The 23,956-nt window shown below is 41.2% G+C and overlaps 1 protein-coding gene across 1 annotated transcript in view; it reads right to left on the reverse strand.

The window, feature by feature from the left end:
• Positions 1 to 23,956, reverse strand: part of NOTCH2 (notch receptor 2) — a 175,319-nt gene that overhangs the window by 36,786 nt on the left and 114,577 nt on the right. Inside the window, exons 6-14 of the mRNA XM_049879949.1 lie at positions 20,934 to 21,167; positions 18,633 to 18,788; positions 17,840 to 18,028; positions 16,749 to 16,862; positions 15,811 to 15,924; positions 13,896 to 14,129; positions 9,696 to 9,806; positions 3,366 to 3,558; positions 1,659 to 1,804 (exon numbers count right to left, since the gene is read on the reverse strand). Of these exons, the coding sequence (XP_049735906.1) occupies positions 1,659 to 1,804; positions 3,366 to 3,558; positions 9,696 to 9,806; positions 13,896 to 14,129; positions 15,811 to 15,924; positions 16,749 to 16,862; positions 17,840 to 18,028; positions 18,633 to 18,788; positions 20,934 to 21,167 (1,491 nt within the window). The remainder of the gene's footprint in view (positions 1 to 1,658; positions 1,805 to 3,365; positions 3,559 to 9,695; positions 9,807 to 13,895; positions 14,130 to 15,810; positions 15,925 to 16,748; positions 16,863 to 17,839; positions 18,029 to 18,632; positions 18,789 to 20,933; positions 21,168 to 23,956) is intronic.

Consider the following 23,956-nt stretch of genomic DNA (forward strand, 5'->3'; position numbering starts at 1 on the left):
CAGTCTCTCATTATCTCAATTACTAATTCAAATGCTCTCGATGGTAAAAATGAAACACTTCAAATAGTGCATTCCTTTCTTCCAGCCACCAAGATGCCCCAGCATTCGTTTCAGTGACAAGTCCCTGATAGTCAGTAAATGGCAGTGGTCTATTAGTCAAAAGGATGAATGGAGCAACAGTATATTCTAAAGGCCTGAAAGTCTAATGCACCTGCAAACACAAGTGATTTCTTAATAAAGGACAGAAAAGTCCATGAAGGGTAAAAAGCCTGATGCTTGTTCCAAAAATAAGCCCCTTTCTATACTCCCCTTATCGTGGAGTCCCTGGGTGGCACAAACAGTTAAATGCTCAGCTTTATGCACTTGGCTGCAAACCAAAAGGTTGCTGGTTTGAACCCGCCCAGAACTGCTTTGGAAGAAAGACCTGGCAATCTGCTTCTGAAAGGTCACAGCCATCAAAACCCTGTGGAGCAGTTCTACTCTGCACACATTGGGTTGCCATGAGTTGGAATCGACTCTACAGCCACTGATACATATACAAAGTATCTGGTCAAGATAAGGGATAACTTTTCCAAATACATTAATCAATGCCTTTGATTTATGTCCATTCCTTCATATGTGAGTCTCTACTATGTGGTACTTCCTGAAGTCACAAAACTGTCTTTTTCCAGATCCGAGGCAGAAATCTACCCCCCACCACCCCATGAAAAGGAGGAAAGTAAAGAAGGATTAGTGGGGTTAGGACAGTGCCTAAACACTAGACGTCGTTACATCTTCAACAGAGCCTAGCACAGAGCCTCAGAACACCGAAGGAGGGTACTGTAAAAAGAGAAAAAGATGCCTAGGCCTGTGGAGGCCTGCTCAACAGCTATATGACTTTGGATTTGACATTCTGATTTCTACGTGGCTCACTGATAAGCAAGTATTAATGAGATAAATAAAAGCGCTTTAAACCTGTAAGTTTTTAAGCAAATGAGATTGTAGTATATCTGAAAATCAATGACTGAAACACAGTCTCAGAAAATTTCTAAGTCATCAAATAAAGTGGCTCTGAAATACACTCATGTATCACAGTTGCCTGGCACAAAAATTTTGAGTCGGGGAGTAAATGTGTGCAAAAACAAAAATTATTTACCTGCAAATTCTCTCTTCTGAGTTTCCAATTGAGAATTTATGGTAGACATACAACAGTGACAAGTCAACAAAATGATTTTACATAATTCCCTCTACTATATACTTTTCTAGAAGACCACAGGCAACTATGTATCTAAGACTATCTCAATATGTAAGAAGGTTTGTTGAAAGGGTTCTGAACACAGGATTCTTCCATGTTATTATTAATGCAAAATTACAGTGAACACAAATATTTTTATCCTATTGCCATATTTCTCTTTTGACTTATCATAGAACCACACCTTCTCTAAGAAGCTTTGGATTAGAACACTTGTTCAAAAGCTCTCTAAATCAAATCTTAGCTAATCATCTTAATAGTACTGTTTCAATAGCTGACCTCTCTGCTAGATGGAAGGTAGAATTCACTTCTATTGACGCTGGCTATATGAACGAACGGACAAAAAGGAAAGGGAAATGAAGTGAGCCAAGCAATATGCAACACAAAGGCAAAGAAGGGAGGTAGAAACATGTACTTTTGCCTTCACCTTTAAAGCCCTTCTTGCAAGTACATCTGTATCCATTCACCAGATTGTCACAAATTCCTCCGTTCTGGCATGGGTTAGAAAGACATTCATTTTTGTCCACTTCACAGTTGATACCAACCCAGCCTGCATCACAGACACACTTGTATCTGAAAGAAGACAGAATTATTTACCGTGGGAGGTATGATGGTCCAAGGTGAGTCACAGAGAAAAATGCCATACTTGGTGAAGAACGGAAACCCTGGTGGTGTAGTGGTTAAGTGCTACAGCTGCTAACCAAGAGGTTGGCAGTTTGAATCCACCAGGCACTCCTTGGAAACTCTATGGGGCAGTTCTACTCTGTCCTATAGGGTCGCTATGAGCCGGAATTGACTCAACGGCAGTGGTTTTGGTTTTTTGGTGAAGAACTGAGGGGATACAAAATCCCATGGGTAACTTAATCTCATTTGCACTATTCTATGAACCTATATTTGGATCACCATGCACATGGTGTGGCTTTTGTGATTCCATCTGGTATATACAGTAAAGAGACCTACCTGGTGCTTGCCGGGCTCACCAAAACGCTAGAGAAATTAATTATAATGAGCTTTCATACATGAACAATGGTTGGTACAATACATTGGGCCTATCTGAAGGAAACGACACGGGTAAACTTGCATGGCTTCTTTTCTTACATATAAAATTAAAGCAAAAGTAAACCTTAGAGTCACCTGTTTCTGGTATAAAATAGACACCCAGGAAATATGTCAGTACCAGGGACTCTAAGCTACCCTGAGGAGTTCCTGGGACGTCTGCCTTCGAAATCATGCTTTGTCCTGACCTAAAACCCTGGTTCAGGAAGCACTGGGGTCCTGAGCAGCAAAAGGAACACAAATGAAGGTATCTGAAACACGTGTTTATCGTTTCTAATTCAAACATCAATCGCACTTAGGCTGTGATATTAGGAGATATCTTAAAGATCTAGAGATCTTTAAGAAAAAGGCAGATAGATGGTTTGGGATGTTTTAGAAGCAGCCATACTCTGAAAAAAGAATACTGAGTTAATTAACTTTGGAAATAAATTTCTCACTTATCTCTAAAAACACTCTTCATTCTTTCAGGAATGAAATGGCAGTGCCCAGAGAGCCCTATCCTACAGCAAGCATAGCAAGAGTATAAGACTACCTCATGGAACTTAAGGTCATGATCTCTGATTCCAGAAACTTAAGTGCCAACACGTCACACAACTCCAAGGGGCTTACAAATTGCAAATGTTTCATCGGGATCATGTCTAAAATTAGCCAAGACTAGCCTGTACTTCAGCAGCATATACTGGTACTGCAGTGGAGCACAGTTGGGCTATTTTTAAGCAGATGGAAAAAGCCAGAGACCAGAACATCCCTCAGAACCCAATCCTGTAATAAGTACAAAAACAGAATTGGCAAAGATCATAAAATAACCCTGGACTCCTCTCATGAGGTCCTTGCTGACTCCCTGGATAAGGGAGACAATTCCTCCTTATTTTCTACTTCGGTACTTAGTCACAGCAAAGAGAGGATCAATTTCCATGAACGAACCCGTGATTTTGAAGGCCTTGATGCAGACTACCAAAATCTTCAGCTAGGTCATGGCTCAAGTTCCCAACTGATTTCTGCAGGGTATTGCCAGTACTGAAACCAACTGGCCTGACAAAGATCAGTAAGAAACCATTAATACATGGCTGCTACTCACCCGCTGAGGCCACCAGTGCAGTTTCCATGGATACAAGGATTGCTCAGGCACTCATTCACCTGAGAATAGCAGCTGGGGTGATGGGGCCCCTCGGGGCATATACAGCGAAAACTGTTCACATCATTGACACACGTTGCACCCTTGCGACAGGGATTGGAAGCACACTCATCGATGTCAATGTTACATCTCTGCCCTGTAGTGAGGGGATATTTTAGTCAAATCCAAAATGCTCCGGGAAAAGACACAGCACTATGAGACATATTCTGTTGACATTCTTCATCTGCACAGGCTGTAACCTATCCGGGCCACCAAATGCCAAGATTTAAGGAATAAGATACCCAATAGCACTTAGCTCCAGGCAAGAAAGGAGCAAATATCATTTTCTTCTGATAATGAAGGAAAATTAATGAAATGCTGGAACAGTGTTGTAGAAATACAGTTTTGACATGTATTTCTTCACTTCACCTTAGAAGCAGGAAAGTTTCACAAGGTTTCAAAAGGAGAGCGTCGAATATTATCAAAGATGACTTCTCCTCTTGATGTTATTCAGAGAACTCTCAGAGAAGCCTTTCTTACCACTGCTTTCTGCTGGTTTACCACTAATCCGTATTTTTAGTTACTAAATCTCTTATGTTTCTACATACTGTAAATCTCAATTAACTGGAATGCCTAGAGACTGAACTACTGATTTACCGATTCGACTGGTTAAACAGAAAAGCTACCTTGTTTTCATTCTTGTTGTTATTAGGTGTTGCTGAGTTGGTTCCGACTCATAGTGACCCTATGTACCACCTTGGTCCTGCACCATCCTAACAATCCTTTTTATGCTTGAGCCCACTGTGTCAATCCATCTTGTTGAGGGTCTGCCTCTTTTTCACTGACCCTGTACTTTACCAAGCATGACATCCTTCTCCAGGGACCGATCCCTCCTGACAACATGTCCAAAGTATGTAAGACGCAGTCTCGCCATCCTTGCTTCTAAGGAGCATTCTGGTTCTACTTCTTCCAAGACAGATCTGTTCTTTCTTTTGGCAGTCCATGGTATAGTCGATATTCTTTGCCAGCATCACAATTCAAAGGTATCAATTCTTCTTCGGTCTTCCTTATTCATTGTCCAACTTTTGCATGCATATGATGGGATTGAAAATACCATGGCTTGGGTCAGCCACACCGTAGTCTTCAAGGTGACATCTTTGCTTTTGAACCCTTTAAAGAGGTCCTTTGCAGCAGACTTCCCCAGTGCAATGTGGCTTTGATTTCTTGACTGCTGCTTCCGCGGGTGTTGATTGTGGATCCAAGTAAAATGAAATCCTTGACAACTTCAATCTTTTTTCCACTTACTCGATGGCACTGGGTTTGGATTTTTTTTTTTTTTGTTACCATGATGCTGCTCATTGGTCCAGTTGTGAGGACTTTTGTTTCCTTTATGTTCAGGTGTAATCCATACTGAAGGATGTAACCTTTGGTCTTCATCAGTAAGTGCTTCAAGTCCTCTTCACTTTCAGCTAGCAAGGTTGTGTCATCTGCATATAGCAGGTTGTTAGTGAGTCTTCCTCCAGTCCTGATGCCCGTTCTTCTTCATATAGTCCAGCTTCTCGGATTATTTGCTCAGCATACAGACTGAATTGGTATGGTGAAAGGATACCACCTTGACGCACACCTTTCCTGACTTTAAACCACGCAGTATTCCTTTGTTCTGTCCAAACAACTGCCTCTTGATCTATGTACAGATTCCTCATGAGCACAATTAAGTGTTCTTATTTTCTAAGTGTTCCATTCCTAGAGTTCTATTAATCCATTTTCTGTATTTAATCCATAAATAGAATACTCTAAGCATATTGTTATTGTCCTCCGATGATTCAGGAAACAATTCAGAGTTTCTCAGTCTAGACCAGTGGTTCTCAAACTTCAATGCACAAAAAAAGGTCACTGGTTTTAAGTGGAGATTCTTAGGCTCTTTTATCATAGGTCATGATGGATTGGGCCAATAACCTACACCTTAAAAAATGCAGGTGGTTCAAAGACCACATTTTGAGAAACTCTGCTCTAAACAATTACTGCTTCTCATCATACAGCACTGTAGACACTGAGAGTGCAGCAACTGAGATGAATCTGTTCTTCTAAGCCCACCTAGACTGTACTTTTGAAAAGATGCTTGTACAAGCTTGGTATTTACTGGTTTAAGCTGAATCAATGTGCCAGTTATTTAAGACTTCTGCTTTGATAGATTCTGAATAATTGAGATTTAACTGCACATTCCTAAACCATATAAATTTTAAAATTACCTATTATTCTATAATGAGTGTTAACAAACAACTGCTATGAAGAAATTTACAAATTTCAAAGAATACAATGTTGTGATTCAGATAAAAAACATGTATTTTTATTTAAGAACAAGCAACCTTGCATTTAGAACAGGAAATTCCAAATGAAATAGATACACACCCCCTTAAAGTATGGGTATTAACATTTTTTCACCCTCCATTGGTCTCTAAACCATTATTGGTGGTTCTTGTGGTAAAGACCCACAATCTGCTAGTGGTTGCTGTCTTCCTCATAAATGTTTTATTAAGAAGTTATTTTAAAATCCTATTTCCTTGTCCACAACCTCTGATTTTTTTAGATGTTTGCCACTGGCCCCAAGACATGAACCACAGCTCTTGGATTACAGAGCTATCTTTAACCTGCAATCAAGTGGAGGAATAGAAGAAAAAGCCTTTTCATTTTCAGTCCTTTTTTGGAAGCATCTTCTCCGTAGCCACTCCTCCCAAGTTTTCTTAACTTGCTTTTAAAATCCTTTTGAAAATCAATTTTAAAGTCACCTTTATCAGAGAACGTTTATTAAGTGCCTTCTTATGCAGTCTAAGGAGCCCTGGTGGCACAGCAGTTGAATGTTCAGCTGATAACCAAAAGGTCAGTGGTTCCAATCCACCAGTTGCTCCATGGGAGAAAGATGTGGCAGTCTGCTTCAGTAAAGATTCACAGCTTGGAAACCCTATGAGGCAGTTCTACCCCATCCTTCACAGTTGCTATGAGTTGGAATTGACTTGACGGCAATGGGTTTGGTTTCGGTTTTTGATTGTGCAGTCTACTGTTTAGAGTATTTGTGTCTCAGTTATCTAGTGCTACTATAACAGAAATACCACAGGTGGGTGGCTTTAACAAACAGAAACTTATTTTCTCACAGTATAGGAGCTAGAAGTCCATATTCAGAGCACTGGCTCTAAGGGAAGGCTTTCTCTCTCTAACAGTTCTGGAGGAATGCCCTTGTCTCTTTTCAGCTCTGTTCCTCAGTCCCTTGGTGATCAGTCTTCCCTGGCATCTATCTATCTTTCTTAATCTGTTTTTTTATATCTCAAAAGAGACTGATTTAAGACACAATGCACATTAATACTACCTCATTAACATAACAAACAAAACTATTCACATATGGGGTTATAACCACAGGTACAGGGGTTGGGGTTTACAACACATATTTTGGGGGGAGGACACAATTCAATCCATAACAAATAGCTACTTCCCTAGCAAGGTCCCACCCTCAAGAAGTTTCCACCAGGTATCAGAAAAACCCAGTATAAGGGTATATACTTTGTTGGCCTCAGTAACTACTGAATCGAGAAGATGAACCAATGTTTCTTACAGGTAGATAAATTGGAGTTTAATGAATGAAAACATAGTACAGCCCAGAATACAGTCTGGAGTTAGATATCAAAAGTTTCATATTTGAGTCCTGTTGTTTATTCATTCATTCATTCAGCAACATTTACCGAGTATTTCCACTGTGCTAGACACTATTTTGGGGACCTGGTGGCTCAGTGGCTAAGTAATTGGTGCTAAACAAAAGGTGGGCAGTTCAAATCCACCAGCCGCTCCTTGGAAACCCTAATGGGGCAGTTCTACTCTGTCCTATAGGTTCTCTATGAGTTGGAATCGACTTGATTGCAATAGTTTTGGGTTTTTTTGTTTGTTTGTTTTTAGACACTGTTTTAGATACTGGCTAAAATAATTAAGGGAGATCCCTGCATTCCGGGAACTCGCAGTCCTAGTTACGTGACTGACTAGCTGAAGCCATGGACATATCAAGCTCTATCTCCCAATTTCCTTATTTGTTAAGTGAGGATAATAACGATTAAGCACTCAGCTATTAACCAAAAGGTCGGCAGTTCAAATCCGCCAGCCACTCGGAGGGAGAAAAGACCTGGTAATCTGCTCCCATAAAGACGACAGGCTTAGAAACTCTAAGGGTCAGTTTTAGTCCGTCCTGTAGGGTCGTTATGAGTCCGAGTCCGCTCGTCAACACACAAGAACACCACCACCTACGTTTTAGACTGTGATAAGAATTCAGCAAAATAATGGATATCAAAATGCTTTGTAAAACCGAAATGCAGTTTTTAGGAGCACCGCATGATTTTTTACTTTCCCATTCCATCAATAAATGTAAAGTGGTCATGGGAAAACAGAGAATTTAGTTTAAAAAACAAACAAAAAAAAACCCAAAAGACTCTCTCAAATCCCACCAAGCTGTTACTAAAATGGTAAACAACAAAAAACTATTAAAGTAAAATTGAAAAAGGGAAAGAATAAAACACCACATTTAGTGCTCGTTAAGTATATACTACAGGCGTATCTGATATTTTCAGCAGCTGATAAAAAAAAAGCACTCCCAGATATAGAAAACAGCTCCAAGAAGAGGGTACCACCCAGTAACCAAAACATTCCATCTCTTGGTTATGTAGTTTCATGCTACACCTTAAGTTTATTTTAGAATATTTTTAGCCTGTGTCCTCCCTTCTTGACCTCCCCATTTGCTAAATGTTTAAAAAAAAGAGAGGAAGAATATGTTTCACTGGCGTTTCCAAAAAAAATAAGTCCAGTTGAAGGCTTACATAAATCCAAAAAGAAACCACAGCAGGCACTGCTTAAGCTGTGGAGTGAAGTGGTCCTGAGTATGGGCTTCGAGTTAGGCCCCTTGGGCTGGATTCCTGGCTGCAGTGCTTTTCCTTTCTTATCAATACCATAGGGATGTTAATGGCGGTGACAGTTAGATGAGATTAGGCACTTAATTTAGTGCCTGGCTTAAAATGAGTCCTTAATAAAAATGTTAGCTATTCTCTTCTTGTTATCCATTCAACAGTCACACATCTATCATCCTATTTAGCAGGGATTCTGGTGTATTCAGTTGACTGCCGCTTAACCTTGGAGTAATAAGTTTCAGGGCACAGAAGTACATTTGGCTATGGCAGCGGCGCTAGGCATGAAGGCTTTCATCGTACCTTGCTTGTGAGTGATCTTCTACTACACAGGGACTACCGTGACTAAATATGGGCCACAACATTCCTCTCTAGTTGGCACAAACATATGAAGCAGGAGAATGCAAATGGCTGTGACACACAGAAGAAAGTAAGGCCTCGCAAGCAAATGGCACACATTCACTTTAGTTGGCTCTGGGTGCCTTTTGACGTCACACTTTCAAAAGCTCAGAGGGAATTTTCTCCTATTGGTTGATAATGACCATGCCGTAATTGTTAAATGGGAATATCATTGTGTTAGTGCCTGCTTGTGTGTGGCACTGCCCAAAATGAACAGGACAGACACAGTGTATGCCCTCTGACGGTGCCATTAACTAACTCAGGTTTCCTCAGTAGCTTCTAGTACTTTTTCATCAGGAGGGTAAAAGATAATAGCACTATTATTAACAGCAAAAGATAGAACAGAAATGTGTGCCAGTGGATGCATGCTTGTGTGTGTGTGTGTGTGTGTGTGTGTGCATGTGTCAATGCTCTAGCTGCTCATAATTTAGAAAGTTATAACCCAGGTTACTTTGGGCATTTAAAGTCTTCCTTTTGAGTAGAAAGAACTTACTTGCGGTAGCCAAATTAAGTTGGTCCTCCCAAGTTCTGACCTTATGCAACAAACTCCCAAAAGAAGAAAAGCTCAGAAATGAGCATTGAGTATTTTCATAGAGATTTACCTTGGGTATGCTTTTACGAAAAACATTACTACTCACCACAGAAAAATGAAGTTGATTTTGCAAGCAATCTAACTTAAGCCCAGAGAAGGAAAATCATGATCTGACTGGGAATTCTTTTCAGGTAGTGATAAACATATGGTCTAAAAACCCCAAGAAATGGCAAATATCATATTTCAGTTTAGGAAAGGCCTATAGGCAGAAAACTGGTCCGGTAAGCATGGAAACAGACTTCTAACCTTCCAGAGACACACAAAAAATATACAAATAAGGAGATATTTGAAAAGCAATTTTCCCTTAGATGCCAGTCTCTCAAAGTGATGGGACTGAACGAGCAGGTCTCCCAATAAAAAGAGCACTACCTGTGAATCCGGGTGAGCAGACACAGCTGTAGCGGTTAATGCCATCTTTACAGACTCCATGGACACAAGGATTACTTGCGCAGTCATCAAAATTAATTTCACAGTTAATCCCTGCAAAGAGAAAAGCAAAGACAAACCATTCTATATTACCATGGAAATGCAAATACTTCCTGTTCAGATTAAGAAATCTAAATATAAAAAGTATCTAGACAACCCTAGATCCAATAAACCAGTAGTTCTCAAAGCGTTGTCCGTGAACTCTTATGCGTCCTCAACACCTTTCCTGGAAATCACGACACCAAAATGATTTTAACAATCCTAAGCCATTATTCTCCCTTTTTAAAACTGTGTTGACATTCTCACTGATGGTGCAAAAGCAACGGCATCTTCGCGTGAATCAAGGCCGGGGCACCAAACTGGACCAGGAGTTACTATATTCTTCACCACAATGCCACTGGCAGTTAGAAAAACAAACAGGCCAGTTACTTAAGAATGGTCATGGTGGAGCAGTCAAAATGGTTAATTTTACAATTTAATTAAATCTCAAGGCTTGGGTATACATCTAATATTCTGCATGACAAACTGGGAAGTACACATGAAGCACTTCTGTGGCATTGCCAAAGTACAATCGTCTTCCGGAAAAGTAGCTGTGTGATTGTTTGAGTTGTGAGTGGAAATACCTGCTTTGTTCATGGAACCCCATTTTAATTGAAAAACAACAGACAAACCATGGTTATTCAGACTACCAGTGCCTGTACTAGTTGCCACTGAGTCATTTCCAACTCATGGCAACCCTGTGTGTGTCAGAGTGGAACTGCCCTCCTTAGGGTGTTCAATGGCTGATTTTTCAGAAGTAGATCACCAGGCCTTTCTTCCAAGGTGGCTCTGGGTGGACTCGAACTTCTAACTTTTGGTTAGCAGCTAAGTGTGATGCAGGGACTCTATTCAGACTAGAGGCAGACATTAAGTGAACAAAGTAAACTTGTCATTTCAAAGAAAACAACTGACTGTATTTTTTGCCAAAGATAAACTCTGACCTTCCAAGTGAAAAGGAGGATTTTGGAATATTGGTACCCACCACTATAGGCTTGATGGCTTACTGTTACCGTTAGAGACTAAAATTCAGGACGTATCTTAATGAGTCTAATAACTTCTTCCTGAGGTATGCTGCCTTACTCCTGGTCAACTCCCCAGATGAATGGCAGACTTTCGTTACAATAACACAGGTTGAATAGAGGATACAGGTAAGTAAACAGAGACATATCTCTGGTGGTGCTCGGCTGCTAACCAAAAGGTCGGCAGTTTGAATCTACCAGCAGTTCTTTGGAAACCCTATGTGGCAGTTCTACTCTGTCCTACAGGGTCGCTATGAGTTGGAATTGACTTGATGGCAATGGGATGGGAGAGACACATCAATCATTACTATTACCATTATTCTGAAAAAATACCCAGGATATTTAATTACTTAACATGAATTTCAGTGATGCTTTCTGAGTATCACAGAAAAATACCTCAGTAGTATGAAACGTCTAAAAATAAAACTTGGTAATAAGAATATAAACAAAGAAACAAAAACTTATAGGACAAAATGCCGTAATTTTAATTTACTCACATTTTGTATTAAGGTTTATTACTAATAATTTGACAGGAACAATTTATTGAGCCATTATTATGTACAAAGCACTTAGCTTAGCACTTTATATAATTTATGCCTAATCCTCTCATCTAACGTGCAAATCAAGTTGTTATACCCAATTCATAGATGGGGTAAATAACTGACTCATAGAATGCCAGTTACTGGAGCACAGCTGGGATATGAACCCGGCTTTCTGGTTCCACAGATCTATCCCCCTTCCATCAGGCCATATACTGCCTATGATTGAGACTATGCTGCCTCCCTAACCATAAATGCAGCAAAGAACCTCCATGTTCCTTATATACAAGTGGATACCTTTAGGGGATGTGTCTAGCCCTTGAGTGACAATACTCCTTTACCTAGGAATGGGTTCCCTCTAGATGATAAAGGTAGGAAGAGTATAATCTAACTCCACCACCATGGCTATGTTTTATTCAAGCAGGAACAGACATCCGACCCAAGCTGGCCCAATGAGATGCTCTCATCTGGAACACTGGAATTTGAGCATGTGACCTATGGCCAGCAAACTGCCCTGCTACCTGCTACTCTCCCCAGTGCCTTATTGGTCAATTTGCCTTTGGGGTTTGTGAGATGCTTCTGTGTGCTCTCACTAAATTCTTTCTGTTTGTTTGTGGATGCTTGTTTAACCCACCTCAAGCTGGGTTTTGTTACTTGAAACCCAAAGAAACTGACTTAAAACAGTTTCCCATCACAAAATCACAGACATGAAAAGGCATCAAAAGTGATTCCGGGTAGTACATCTCCCTTTACGTACCCAGTTGAGTGACAAACCACAGTTTTTACATAGCAACTTGCAAAGTCTCCCTCCCATCCACACGCCCATTTAAACCCCAACCTACCAACTTAGAACCGTATTATAAATGGATCCTGAATTCTTACTCTAAAATGCAAGAGTCTATTCATAATGGCTCATTTAATGGATGCTTTCACTCAAGCCCCTGGACTATGACAGCTCTTTCTTCACCCAATACAGATTGACATTTCTTTATGTCACCTGCATCACTTTGCTTTAATTCTCCAAACAGCTTCAGGAATGGATCTGGCAGCTTTCTGAGAGATTCAGGCCTTCCTTCTCCATGCTGCCTGTACACCACTCGTATTTACTTCTTGCCTTTCTCAGTGACAGCTAGTCACACCCTGCCCTCCCCAGGGAACACACCTGATACATCCTGGCATGATGATATAATCCCAGAGAAAACAAAGTGCTTGCCAACCCACCACTCACCCAGCTGTCCAGTATGTTTGTTATAATGGGAATGATAGCAAAGCCTAAAACAGCCCGTCCATTCTAAAGGCATCCATTCAATTGCTTGTAAATCTCTCAAATTTCTTTTCGGACTGCAATTTCTCATGTCTGGGGACCAGCCCGGAAGCAAATTGCTTTTGGAAGGTTTCACAAAGATCTATTCAGCCCTTTTAGTGAGTTATCTAAACTTGGGGAGGGGACGGCATTTTTAGCTGTGAAGGCATGGGATGTTTTTCATATGCTTGAGCAACTCAAAAAGGACTTTGTTTTCAAACTTGGCATGTATGAGGTGCTGGATGAAGACCAGGGCCTTTGACAAGTTTGAAGAAATGGGTTTGGAAATAACAAAATAAATGAGGGCATCTAACCACCTCCCCCACCTTTGCCCCCTACACAGGCCATTTTCCTTAAGTCCTGAATGTGTTCCCAATAAATCACTCCCTTGTATTGGAAGGTTCCCTTCTAGCAAAGGCACACATTGGTTAATCTTCCACTAATACATTTTCCTTTGATCTAAGAAATAGTACTTCTCTGTCCATTAACCAGAGTTGTGACAATAATTATTCATCTAATAAGTAAAACAGAATCTAGAGAAACCTGTGAAATGCTGTTGCCTGAGAAAATAATTCAACATTCCCCCCAAAAAGGAGCAGCATGCCCTCACAACTGACAATCGGTCATTCAACTGGGGTCAGGGAAAGGCAATGAACTCTGGGGATGGGAAATGATGGCTCTGCATTCTAATTTGAACTACTGTGGCATGCTGTAAAGTAACTTCCCTCCTTTAGAACCCCCCAAAACTGCCTAAGGCATCACCAGAGACAAATGGCAGAGGAAAAGTGTCCCATTAAAGGAACTGGACTCTGAATCAGAGAAGAGACTACTGGAGAAAGGGGACAGAGAGGGAGGAAGGGAGGAAGGAAGGGGAAGAGATTTCATTAATCTGGGGTGGGGGGTTAAAAAAAAAAAAAGAAAATCCAACTAAGCCACAAGCCAAGAGGGTTTTTCTGTTTTAAATAAGAATTTCAATTTTTTGAAGTCAAATGCCTCCTTTAAAAACACACACACACACACACACACACACACACACAACATCACCAGTTTTGCAAAGCTCTTTTTCCTAACTTCTTGACTGGATGGGGCCATCTGCTTCTGAGATATTTATAGTCGTGACCCTGGTTGTATTTCTCAGAATGAGGACTCTTTTTTAGGTATCTGAGAGCATGCCAAGAAAGTCTGAGTCATCTACGCAAAGTGTTTTTGAGAAACAGTGAAAACGTAAACATTGCGGGCTTACCTGACGTGCCTGGTTGGCAGTTGCACTGGTAGCCATTCACCAGGTCAATGCAGCGACCATCATTCAAGCAAGGGCTGCTGTAGCATTCATCAATCTGGTCACTGCAGATGGCACCCATGTATCCGGGATTGCAGATGCAGGTGTAGGAATCAATACCATCCTGGCACTGGCCATGGTGGCAAGGATCAGGGTCACAGTTGTCGATGTTCTCCTCACACAACACACCAGTGAAGCCTTAGGAAAGGATTTTACCAAGGAGTCATAAAACCAAGGCAGATACTCCCCACTGGAACAAAACTGTAGCTACGTCCATTCACGACGCACACCCCACATCTTAAACAACTGATAACTGTTAACTGTATTTAATAATGAGCAGTTGAAACTTGCTATTTGCATCGATTCATAGTGCAAACCTGAAAAGTTGTGATTAACGTTTTATAAATCAAATTTGTAGAATTCAAATAACTTTCTGACTGATGAATGCAACTTCGTTTCTTGTCGGATTTCAGTGGGTAAGAGCTCTCAATATTTCTCTTTTATGTGTTTACCACTGTAACCCTTTCTCCCTACACCCAGCCTACAGGTACTGCACTAGTGGTTTTGTGGATCTTATCTTCCCAATTCTAACCCTGGGGAACAGAGAACTTTTCTATATTCCTCTCAACCTCTTTCTCACAGTGCTACACACATATAACAGGTTTTTAATAAATACTTGTTCAATAAAACAAATGGAACAGTTAGGAGGATTTAAAAGGGAAAGGAACAAATAACAGCTCCTTCTTTTGAGGCTTCAATGGACCAACATTAAACTTCTTCCTAAAAGGCACCAATAGGCCTCTCTTCTTTTTTAAACATGAGTTCAAGATTTTTAATCTCTCTAGTGATGCCTATCCTCCATGAGAAGAATGTGGCCAGTGGAAGACAAAATGCTAGAACTTTCTCACCCAGAGCCAAGAGGTCATGAAAAGACAAGGAAGTTGAGAGGATCATCTAAGATGGCCTAATCCAAGCAGGTCTGATAGATGGTAGTGCTCCAATACTAAAGAAATATGAACTCTCTACATTGGCTTTTGTTAAGTTTGCTTTCCTGCGGTCAGAAAGATAACCATGCACATGGTGCTTACAATACTTTAAGAATCCAGTTTTCTAAAATAAGATAATGCTTTGAATTACATTCATAACTTCTTTTCTGTCTGAAGCAGTAAGAGAAAAAAGAAACGGAGAATTTACCTTTTTTACTAATATATTTAAAAGGCTAGCCATTCTCTAGAATATGGGCCTGTGCACAAGCAAATTTGTAGTAGGGGCTGTTACACTCATTCAAATCCACTTCCCAAGTAAGAAATGGGGCCACAGATAAAAAATACAGAATATTTGTGAACAAGTAGCAGAAGCCAGCAAAGAGGACCCAAACATTCCCGGTTAGAACTATCTCTCCTGACAGTTACACATCTAACTCTCAATAGCATTAACTGTCTTTTATGTAGAAAAACCTCTGTACTTCACACAACTGGCCCTTAAATTTCTCAGTCTTTGTTCAGTCACTGGCTTCAAGAAACACAGAGACAAACCTCCTGCTGAGAAGCCTCAGTGAAAAACAGCTTTAACTGGAACTCTTATCTTTCCCAAAGGAGTGAGTCAAGCCAGCTGGAAACCCACCACTGCAAAACTCTGTCCCAGAAAGACATGGGCACCAAGTGGAAATCACCAGGCCAGGCCACCATTATGGTGGAGAAGGAGGCAGATGTTGTAGAAAGAAACACAGCAGCAAAAAATCTGCTATAAGGGGCCCTCTCAAAAACACAGAGCAGCCCCTGTTAGTGGACCAGCCTGGGAGGGCAGCCAGCTGAGCACCATCATCCTACTTTTGTTTGGGTGGGCCTACCAGGAGAACGAAAAGTGAGAAGAACCTTACCTGTGGCACACTGGCATTCATATCCATTTGGGTGATCGATACACTTTGCCCCATTCAGACATGGAGTACTGGAACAGTCATCAATATCAATCTGGCAAACTGGCCCAGTGAAACCTTAAAAAGGAACATCAGTGATACATTTCAAAGGATTATCCTACGTCTTCCTTTAATATAAGAATGATGTCAAGGAAGGGTTGGGTTAGGCTACCAGCAGGGCTTATACCAATGGGTCAGCAATACAGGGAATCGTTCTCCCTGGCAGGTAACTGAAATAACTGAGCGAACCTCAGGGGCATCAAAGACACCTGTGGTGTATTTCCACCCCTGTTTCTTCCTGGCATAGATCTCCCTTCCAGTTGGTGCAAGGAGGGACTGAAATGTTACAGGGGGAGCCCTCAAGCAAGTAAATGCAGCTTGCGAACCAACTGAAACCTTCTCTGAAGAAACAAGAGGCTATATATAGTATAAGGCAGACAATCTGGCATGTCTTCAACAATAGCTTTGGGAAGGAAAAGGACAGACAGAGCTTTCTTTGGAAGAAACTGACTTATGTTGTCTGTTTCTGGGCCCATGGGTGAAATGTCTAAAAACAATAGTCTCAAAGAGGGGCTTCAGGAACATGACCCGTGGGGAAAAAAAATAAAATTCTGAATAAGCTACTACTAAGGCTTCTGTGAGTTATGAGCTTTCTGAAATACACACAGACAGAGAGGTCGTGGGCCATTTAAGAATAGACTTGGACTTCTGGCCACAAAGGATTTGGAAGATACACTAGCTAAAATAAATTCCCCATCTTTACACACACACTCCTATCATGAAGTACTCGCTTTAATGATTTCCTCATGTTCAGCCCACACACATTCTCTCCTTCCTCCCTCCCCTGTGACCAGTAGGCTTTGTGCTTTAAAAGAAAACAGGGGCAGGTGGTGGGCACTTACCAGGCGGACACAGACACTGAAAGCGATTGACTTTATCCACACACTGCCCATTGTTCACACAAGGGTTGCTCTGACATTCATTTATCTCCAATTCACAATGCACACCTTTGAAACCTGAACAAAGTGGACCACACAAGTGGCTTAGGAAGGCGCGATGGAGCCAAGAAAGGCACACATTTTCAAAAATTACAAGCATGGACATTTCTGCAAAGGGAGAGGGGACTCTGCAATGATAGGAAATAGTCACTCGGAGCATCAGAGAGAACAGTGAATAATGTGAGAAAACCACGTCACCGCGAAGGGGGACAGGGTTACTTCCAAAGAGACTGTTAAGACCTGGCATGCAAACTAAGACTGTTCACATTCTCTGTGATCAATCCATACTTTCAAGATGGTGCCAGGCCACAAAGTGTCCCTACTCTATGTTCCAAAGACCAGCAGAGCCTGAGCTGCTGTTGCTCTTAGGGTGCAGGTCAAGGTCAGGGGGCCTTCCAAAGGTTGGATGGCCTGGCATCCTTAATTAGCCAGAGCAGCCATGCCTGCCATTTCATCTGAGGACTCAAGAAATGATCTCTGCAGAAGAGCTCCAAAACACAACTAAGCATGTGCCTCACTTTGGATAACTGGCAAGAGCCTATATAATTGTGGGTAAAATAATTTCAATAAGTTGAATGGTATGGCATTTTTTTGCGGGGGGGCATGGCATTTTTTTGGGGGGGGCATGGCATTTTTAATACATCAGAGAATCGGGAGTGCTTGCTATATAAAGGATTCTTATGGTACACCCTTTATTAAATTAGACTTAAGTAAAACAAATAATCACTTCTGAAATTTTTTGTCCCTATATTTGGATTTTGACATAATGGGCTTGCCTAATTTTATCTACATAGCTCTTAAAATTCCATCAGCACCTCATTCTTTAAGGGTTCCTTTGGCTAGGATCTCTTTCTTCATATACTCCCCCAGTAAACATAGGGAATTCAATGCTGACAAAGCTAGTGGAATTGCTACAGCGTATTGAGTGTTCCACCTAAGAGAAGTGTAGTACAGTCCCTTCTCTCTAGAGCCCACGCATGGATGGACCCATTTACCTGGCATGCACAGACATGTGAATCCTCCAATCTTATCCAAGCAGGTGGCATCGTTCTGGCAGGGGTCTGAATGGCACTCATTGATATCCATCTCACAGCGAGGCCCTGCATAGCCCTTCAGACATTCACAGTGGAAGGCGCCATCTGTATTCACACATTTCCCTGCATGCTCACATGGGTTGCTGTTGGCTAGAATACACAGCACCAATTACTGGGATCAAAGCTCTTGACCGAGTTGCAACAAATGCAGACTACAGAAATGGATCTGGTGTTTATAGCACAAGGGCCAGTCCCTTAATGATCTAGTTCTCAATCTCCCATTTCCTTCCCGAATTTAAAAAAACCAAAATGAGATTAGGGCAATCTCAGCTCATGCATCTCTGCACTTTTGACCAAACTGTCACTGAGGGAGGGCTTTCTATTAAGAGTCAAGTACAGACCATTCATATATTTGAATTCCCATAATGGAACATATAGTCCTGCTGAAGAGGTTGGCTGTGAACAGTGGCATTTAACAGGACAGACCTGAGGTTTAGGTTTAATATGGTCCTACAGTAAAATTTTGGGGCCCTGGTGGCACAGTGGTTAAGAGCTATGGCTGCTAACCAAAAGATCGGCAGTTCAGCTCTACCAGCTGCTCCTTGGAAATCCTATGGGGCAGGTCTAGTCTGTTCTGCAGGATCGCTATAAACTGGAATTGATGGTGACAAATACAGTAAAATGTGCTTATGTTTAAATGCTTGCTGACCTCAACAGACAGTACGATGATTGGAAAAAGGGTCTGTATACTTACCCATGGCACACTCATCCACATCTTCTGTACAGTCAGCCCCTTTGTAGCCTTGTGGGCAGGTGCAAATATACTGCCCGTTCAGGGGGTTGGTATCACACAGTGCCCCCTTGTGGCAAGGATTGCTGATGCATGCATCATCCAGATGACACAAGAGACCTGTCACAGGTTGGGGCAAAGAAGAGAAAACATTCCTTGCTTTAGAAAAGAGTTTTCTCTTTCACAGGGAAGGAAAAAATCTCATGATCATCTGATCAAAACACAACATGGAGATTCAGGTGCACCTTCTCCTTTGCTTGACACTACCTTAGGGCAGCCTGCAACCATCAGCAAAGCAACCAGCTGCTTCAGGCGACCCTAGTGCCCTCCCCTGATCCCTTGGCTAGACCTCTGCTCACAGGCAGATACCTACAGGCTAGAAAATGAGAATGAGGAGACAGGAAACTGGAGGTATTCTCCTGATATGGTTGACAGATTTAGAAAATAAAAACAGAGGATGCCCAGTTCAATTTGAATTTCAGATAAACAAGTTCTTTTTAGCATAAATGCACACACATATTGCAGACATCCTATATTTTTTTCTCTGGCAACCCTACTTCCTGAAAAATCATGCTGCCTGAGGGAGGTGAGACACTGGAATCACCTCAGATGCGGCTTCCATTCTTTCTCCTAAGCTTCGAGAAAACCATTTTTGCTCTGGCTTGCAGACTTTTTTTGTGGGTACAGTGCTCTCAATGGCACTTTTCTGGCTACTGCTATTGTTAGGGTAAAACTCAGGAACATAGTTTCTACTCCATAAATATTTGTTGACTGTATGAATGGATGGGAAGAAAGAAGTTGGCCATCAAACACTTTTCGGTGCTGGGACCTAGGCCACTTGAGTGCAGGCAAAAGTAATTGTCCACACAGTTCAGCCTCACTTACAAAGATGGGGGTTTGTATAAAACCCCTTCTCATTCCTGTTTTCTGTACTCAGCTCCATCCCCTATGCACAAAACTATTTCAGGGATCGTGAAGACACCAGAGTTTCGGTATTTAAGAGTCATCTAATTACAAACCATCTCTCAATACTTTGACATGACTTTTAGATTGTTTGGAGATTCTGATGTCAAATCTTGAATGATTTCCTACAAGATTAATATGCTATAATTCTACTTTTCTCCTGGTCCCAATGCGCAATATTTAGTCAAGAAATTTCCAAAGTATTTTTAACACATTGCTTTTAATACATTTTAAAAATTACTTTTCAAGTTTGTTTTGTTTCCTTTGTTGTGGGTTATCCAACCTCCAAATTCATTTAAGAAAAAAGTATGGACGTATACAGGTCAAAGTGTCACTCAGCTGTGATCAGGTTGGGAGTCTGATATTTGATTTCTTTATTTTTTTTTTAGAAACTGGAAATACATTTAAATAAAGCTGGTTTCAGTGCAGGGGTTAAAAAAAAAAAAAAAAAAAGCAGGCTGCCTGATGAGCACAGGGCCATCAGCATTTCACCAGCCTCAGAAGAAAAAAGCAGCTAAACATCATCAGCCATTCCAAAAGCAGCCTTTTTTTATAGTATCAACATTCCTGGCTCTGGTGCCCCAGGACTCTGAAGATATTACCAGGCTCCATGTTCTGCCTAGTTCACACGGGAACTGGATTTTCCAGTCCACAATTCGCTTAAGAACAGGTAACTAATGTGTCCTCCACAAAGCTGGAGGTGCAGCTTTTAGGAAGACTTAGGTATAAGAACATTTCAAAACTTCTGGGCAGAATGTTCTCTCAACTTAAGCTACACTCTTCCATCATGTTCCTCCTTTCATTGCTTTCCTACTCCTAGAATTAGAAGCTGTTAGACTGACAGAGGCTGGCGTGATATTAACTTTGTAGTCTGTAAAAATCCTCCGTTACAGGAATTTTTCCATAGACATCGAGGGCTGGAATGCACTTAGATACTTCTCTCCTGCCAACTTCTTCTGAGAAAATAGATTATTTGTTTTTAAAATGAAGTACCTGAATCCATTTATTAGTCGTCTTAATTTCTGAGTGCTTTTCAGCCTGAGATCTCAAGGAGGTCAACAGATACCTCCGAAGACCATGGTTACTTTCTTTTTTTTCTTTTAAAAACTGAGGTACATAAGAGTTGGAAAGTCCTAGGAGAAGACTAACTCACAGCACTTTAGCTGGCAGATTACACTTCCAGAAGAATAGTCTTGAACGATATAATTCAAAGAACACTGCTATCGCAATGAAAGAGAAGAAGTCCTGAACACTCACCCACCCTTCCCCTGGTCCCCAGCTCTGTCCTTCGGCTATCCTTACCTGCCTTTCCTTCTGGGCACATGCAAGAGAAGGAGGCCACACGGTCAATGCAGGTGGAGCCTGCAGTGCAGGAGGCGAAGGCACAGTCATCGATGTTCTCACTGCAGTCATCTCCACTCCAGCCATTAACACACACGCAGCCGTAGCCCCCATTGCGGTTGGTACAGGTGCCCCCATTCTGACAGGCATTGGGTTGTAGAAGACATTCATCCACATCTTCAGTGCAGAATTGTCCTTTTGGGGGGAAATGCCTGATTAGGGCTCTGAAGTCTCAAAGCATTAGGACCACACCAGTCCCCACAGACTCTTCACCATCATGTGACTTGCCTGAAACTGAGGCACAATAGAGCTCACAGAAGACCAGACCCTTGTGGGATTTTAAAGCGGCCTTGAGCTATCCAAACGACATTTATCCTAGGCAAGTAATTTACAAAAGAACACAAGTTGCCGCTGGGAGAAACTAACAACACGAGAATTTAGCCAACTATCGGAGAGAATATAAAACCTGTAGGAACCTTGACACAGTTAAACACCAGGGGCAATGAATATACGAATGAGAAGAGCAAGGGGAGAAGAGTCTAAGAGAGGAGTAAGGAAAAGGATAATGGGAAGGAATCTATGTGTCCCAATGTTAAAGCCACTGCTCTGTACCTTGACTGTATCGATAGTTCTGACATTGTAAGATAGTCTCACAAGATATCACCACTGAGAGAAAGTGGGTAAATGGTATGTAGGATCTCTCTGTGTTATTTCTTACATCTACATGTGCATCTATAATTATCTCAAAATAAAAAGTTTAATAAAGAAAAATTTTAGGACAAACAAGAATAGAGAGAAGAGATTAAGGACAATGAAAAACTCTGGTAAAATATGGATGTAAAAGGCAAAGCCAAGAATCACGAGTGGAGCAATCTTCAAGGATGTGGATTTGTGGAACAAGACACAGAAAGCCCACCCAATATAACAGGAGATAAGAAAAGGATAGGTTTGCTCTGCCTGAAAAAGAGGGAACTGAACGATAAATATGAGGCCACCTATGGATATGTTTCAGGCCATTACTAAGGCAAAGGCTTGGGTCTCATAACAAGGAACAAGGGTAGGACTTCAAGCTATGACCAAGAAATTTTTTATTAACAAGAAGTTTAGTGTCAAACCACCTGAATTATAATACAAGTTGATGAACTAGCCTCATTGGAAGTCTTTGAAAACCCAGTTTAGACAGCTATCAAAAAAAAAAGGGAGCTAAAATTTAGATAATTTGAATTCTCTAAAACTTGACAAGGTGATGAAACTCAAAAACTTCAATGTGTTCTGCATTTGTTCTTTTTAAAAATAACTCAATGAATAATTGAAAAAGGCATTCTGATGAAGAGGCTTTTTAATGAAAAAACACACTATGTTTCTCCTCAGAAAATGCCGAGGCTATCTCTAGTTCCCAGAACAACTAACAACAATTCAACTGACTCAAGTAGTTGTGGAAGGCCTCCAGTGTGTCCAGCTATGTAGCCATCATTGCTAGCAGAGCTAGTTGTGTCTGGTCTAACCCAACTGACCACATTTACTGTACTCCTAACCTGTATACACAGGATTACAGAACCAGTGACACTCCACTGCACTTCTTTGCTTGTATACCCATCTCCCATCACTTGGCTGCAAGGAACCTCAGTTTGGAGATTTTCTTTGTTTTTCCAGCCATGAGTCCACTGCTTAAGATGGCAGGACGGGTGTGTGGGCATCTCTGGAACTCTCTGCCAAGCAACCCCCAACTGTGCTCTTACCTTCCTCCATTTTATTTATATAATCCCTGAAGGAACCACCATGTCTTTACATGATCTCACCCTCCTGCCTCCAGCTGACTGAACCTGTATGGGCATCTGATCGAGATGTATCACTGTGTCTCTTTTACAAATATTTGAACTAGGGACTCATTTTAGACTAGGGACTTTGGACAGCCTGCACAGAAATTGACAAAGATGAGTCAGTTGTACGAAGAAGAGAAAAACAGAGCCCTGGCAGCATTTGAGTTGTTGGTTCTAGTTGTTTCTGAAGCCCAACTGCTCCTGAGTCCATTCAGTGGCTCAGCCATTCTGAGAGACATCCTTTGCAATAGGTTTCCTGTTTTAGTTACGCTGATTTGTGCTGGGTTTCTGTCAATTATCGTCAAGAATATTAACTAATATACAGCGAATAAGTAAGTGAGTGAGTTGGTAAGTCTCAGAAGCAGACACTTGGGCAACCATCTCCCTCAGGGCAGATGATATCATTTATTACAGAAAACTTTGCTCCCTTACTGTGCTAGCTGAAATAGTTCCCTCAGAATAAAAACAGGTATGTCATCTGGATGCAGCTGGGATTTAGAAATGAAAACGTAACTGAGAAATAGGTGAAGAGTTCCTATAATGGAAAATTGCTGAGATTCTTGTCTCTTGGATGTATGCTAACTCGAGGAATCTATGCTGTCCCCAGACCAAACTTACTTTCTGAACAGGGGCACTTTTTCTTTCTGACTGGCTCTGTGATAATTCTGAGTATAAGACCTTGTGTGTTTAAAAGTATTTCACGTGCCTTTCTTATAATACCTAGACACTTAAATATTGTAGTAAGATGTATTAAGTAAATAAGCCAATCCTTGGAATGGAAATTGCGCTTTTAGAGGAAGGAAACTAATAGTTGCTGATTGTCTGCTATGAACCAAGTACTGTACTTGGGGCTATCACAAAAATGATCTCATTTACAGTTGAGGAAACAGGCTCAGAGAGGTAAAATAACTTGTCCATTGTGAGGCAGTGAATGCAGAAGAGCTGGGACTTGAATACTGGAGCTGCCTGACTCTAAAATTTTTCACAAAGACCTGCAGGGTGAATCTGACCATCACACCGTCTCTGTGTCTGTTTTCCCAAGTGCAGAGGCATGGGGAATGGACGGGGTGAGAAGGTGAGGATTAAAATCACAACTCACATGATCAGATTACTGGGAAAAGTCATGACTGTAACCTACTATCCAAAAATAAAATGTACTTTGGG

The sequence above is a fragment of the Elephas maximus genome, chromosome 3 (assembly GCF_024166365.1).
Source record: "Elephas maximus indicus isolate mEleMax1 chromosome 3, mEleMax1 primary haplotype, whole genome shotgun sequence".
Taxonomy (NCBI): domain Eukaryota; kingdom Metazoa; phylum Chordata; class Mammalia; order Proboscidea; family Elephantidae; genus Elephas; species Elephas maximus.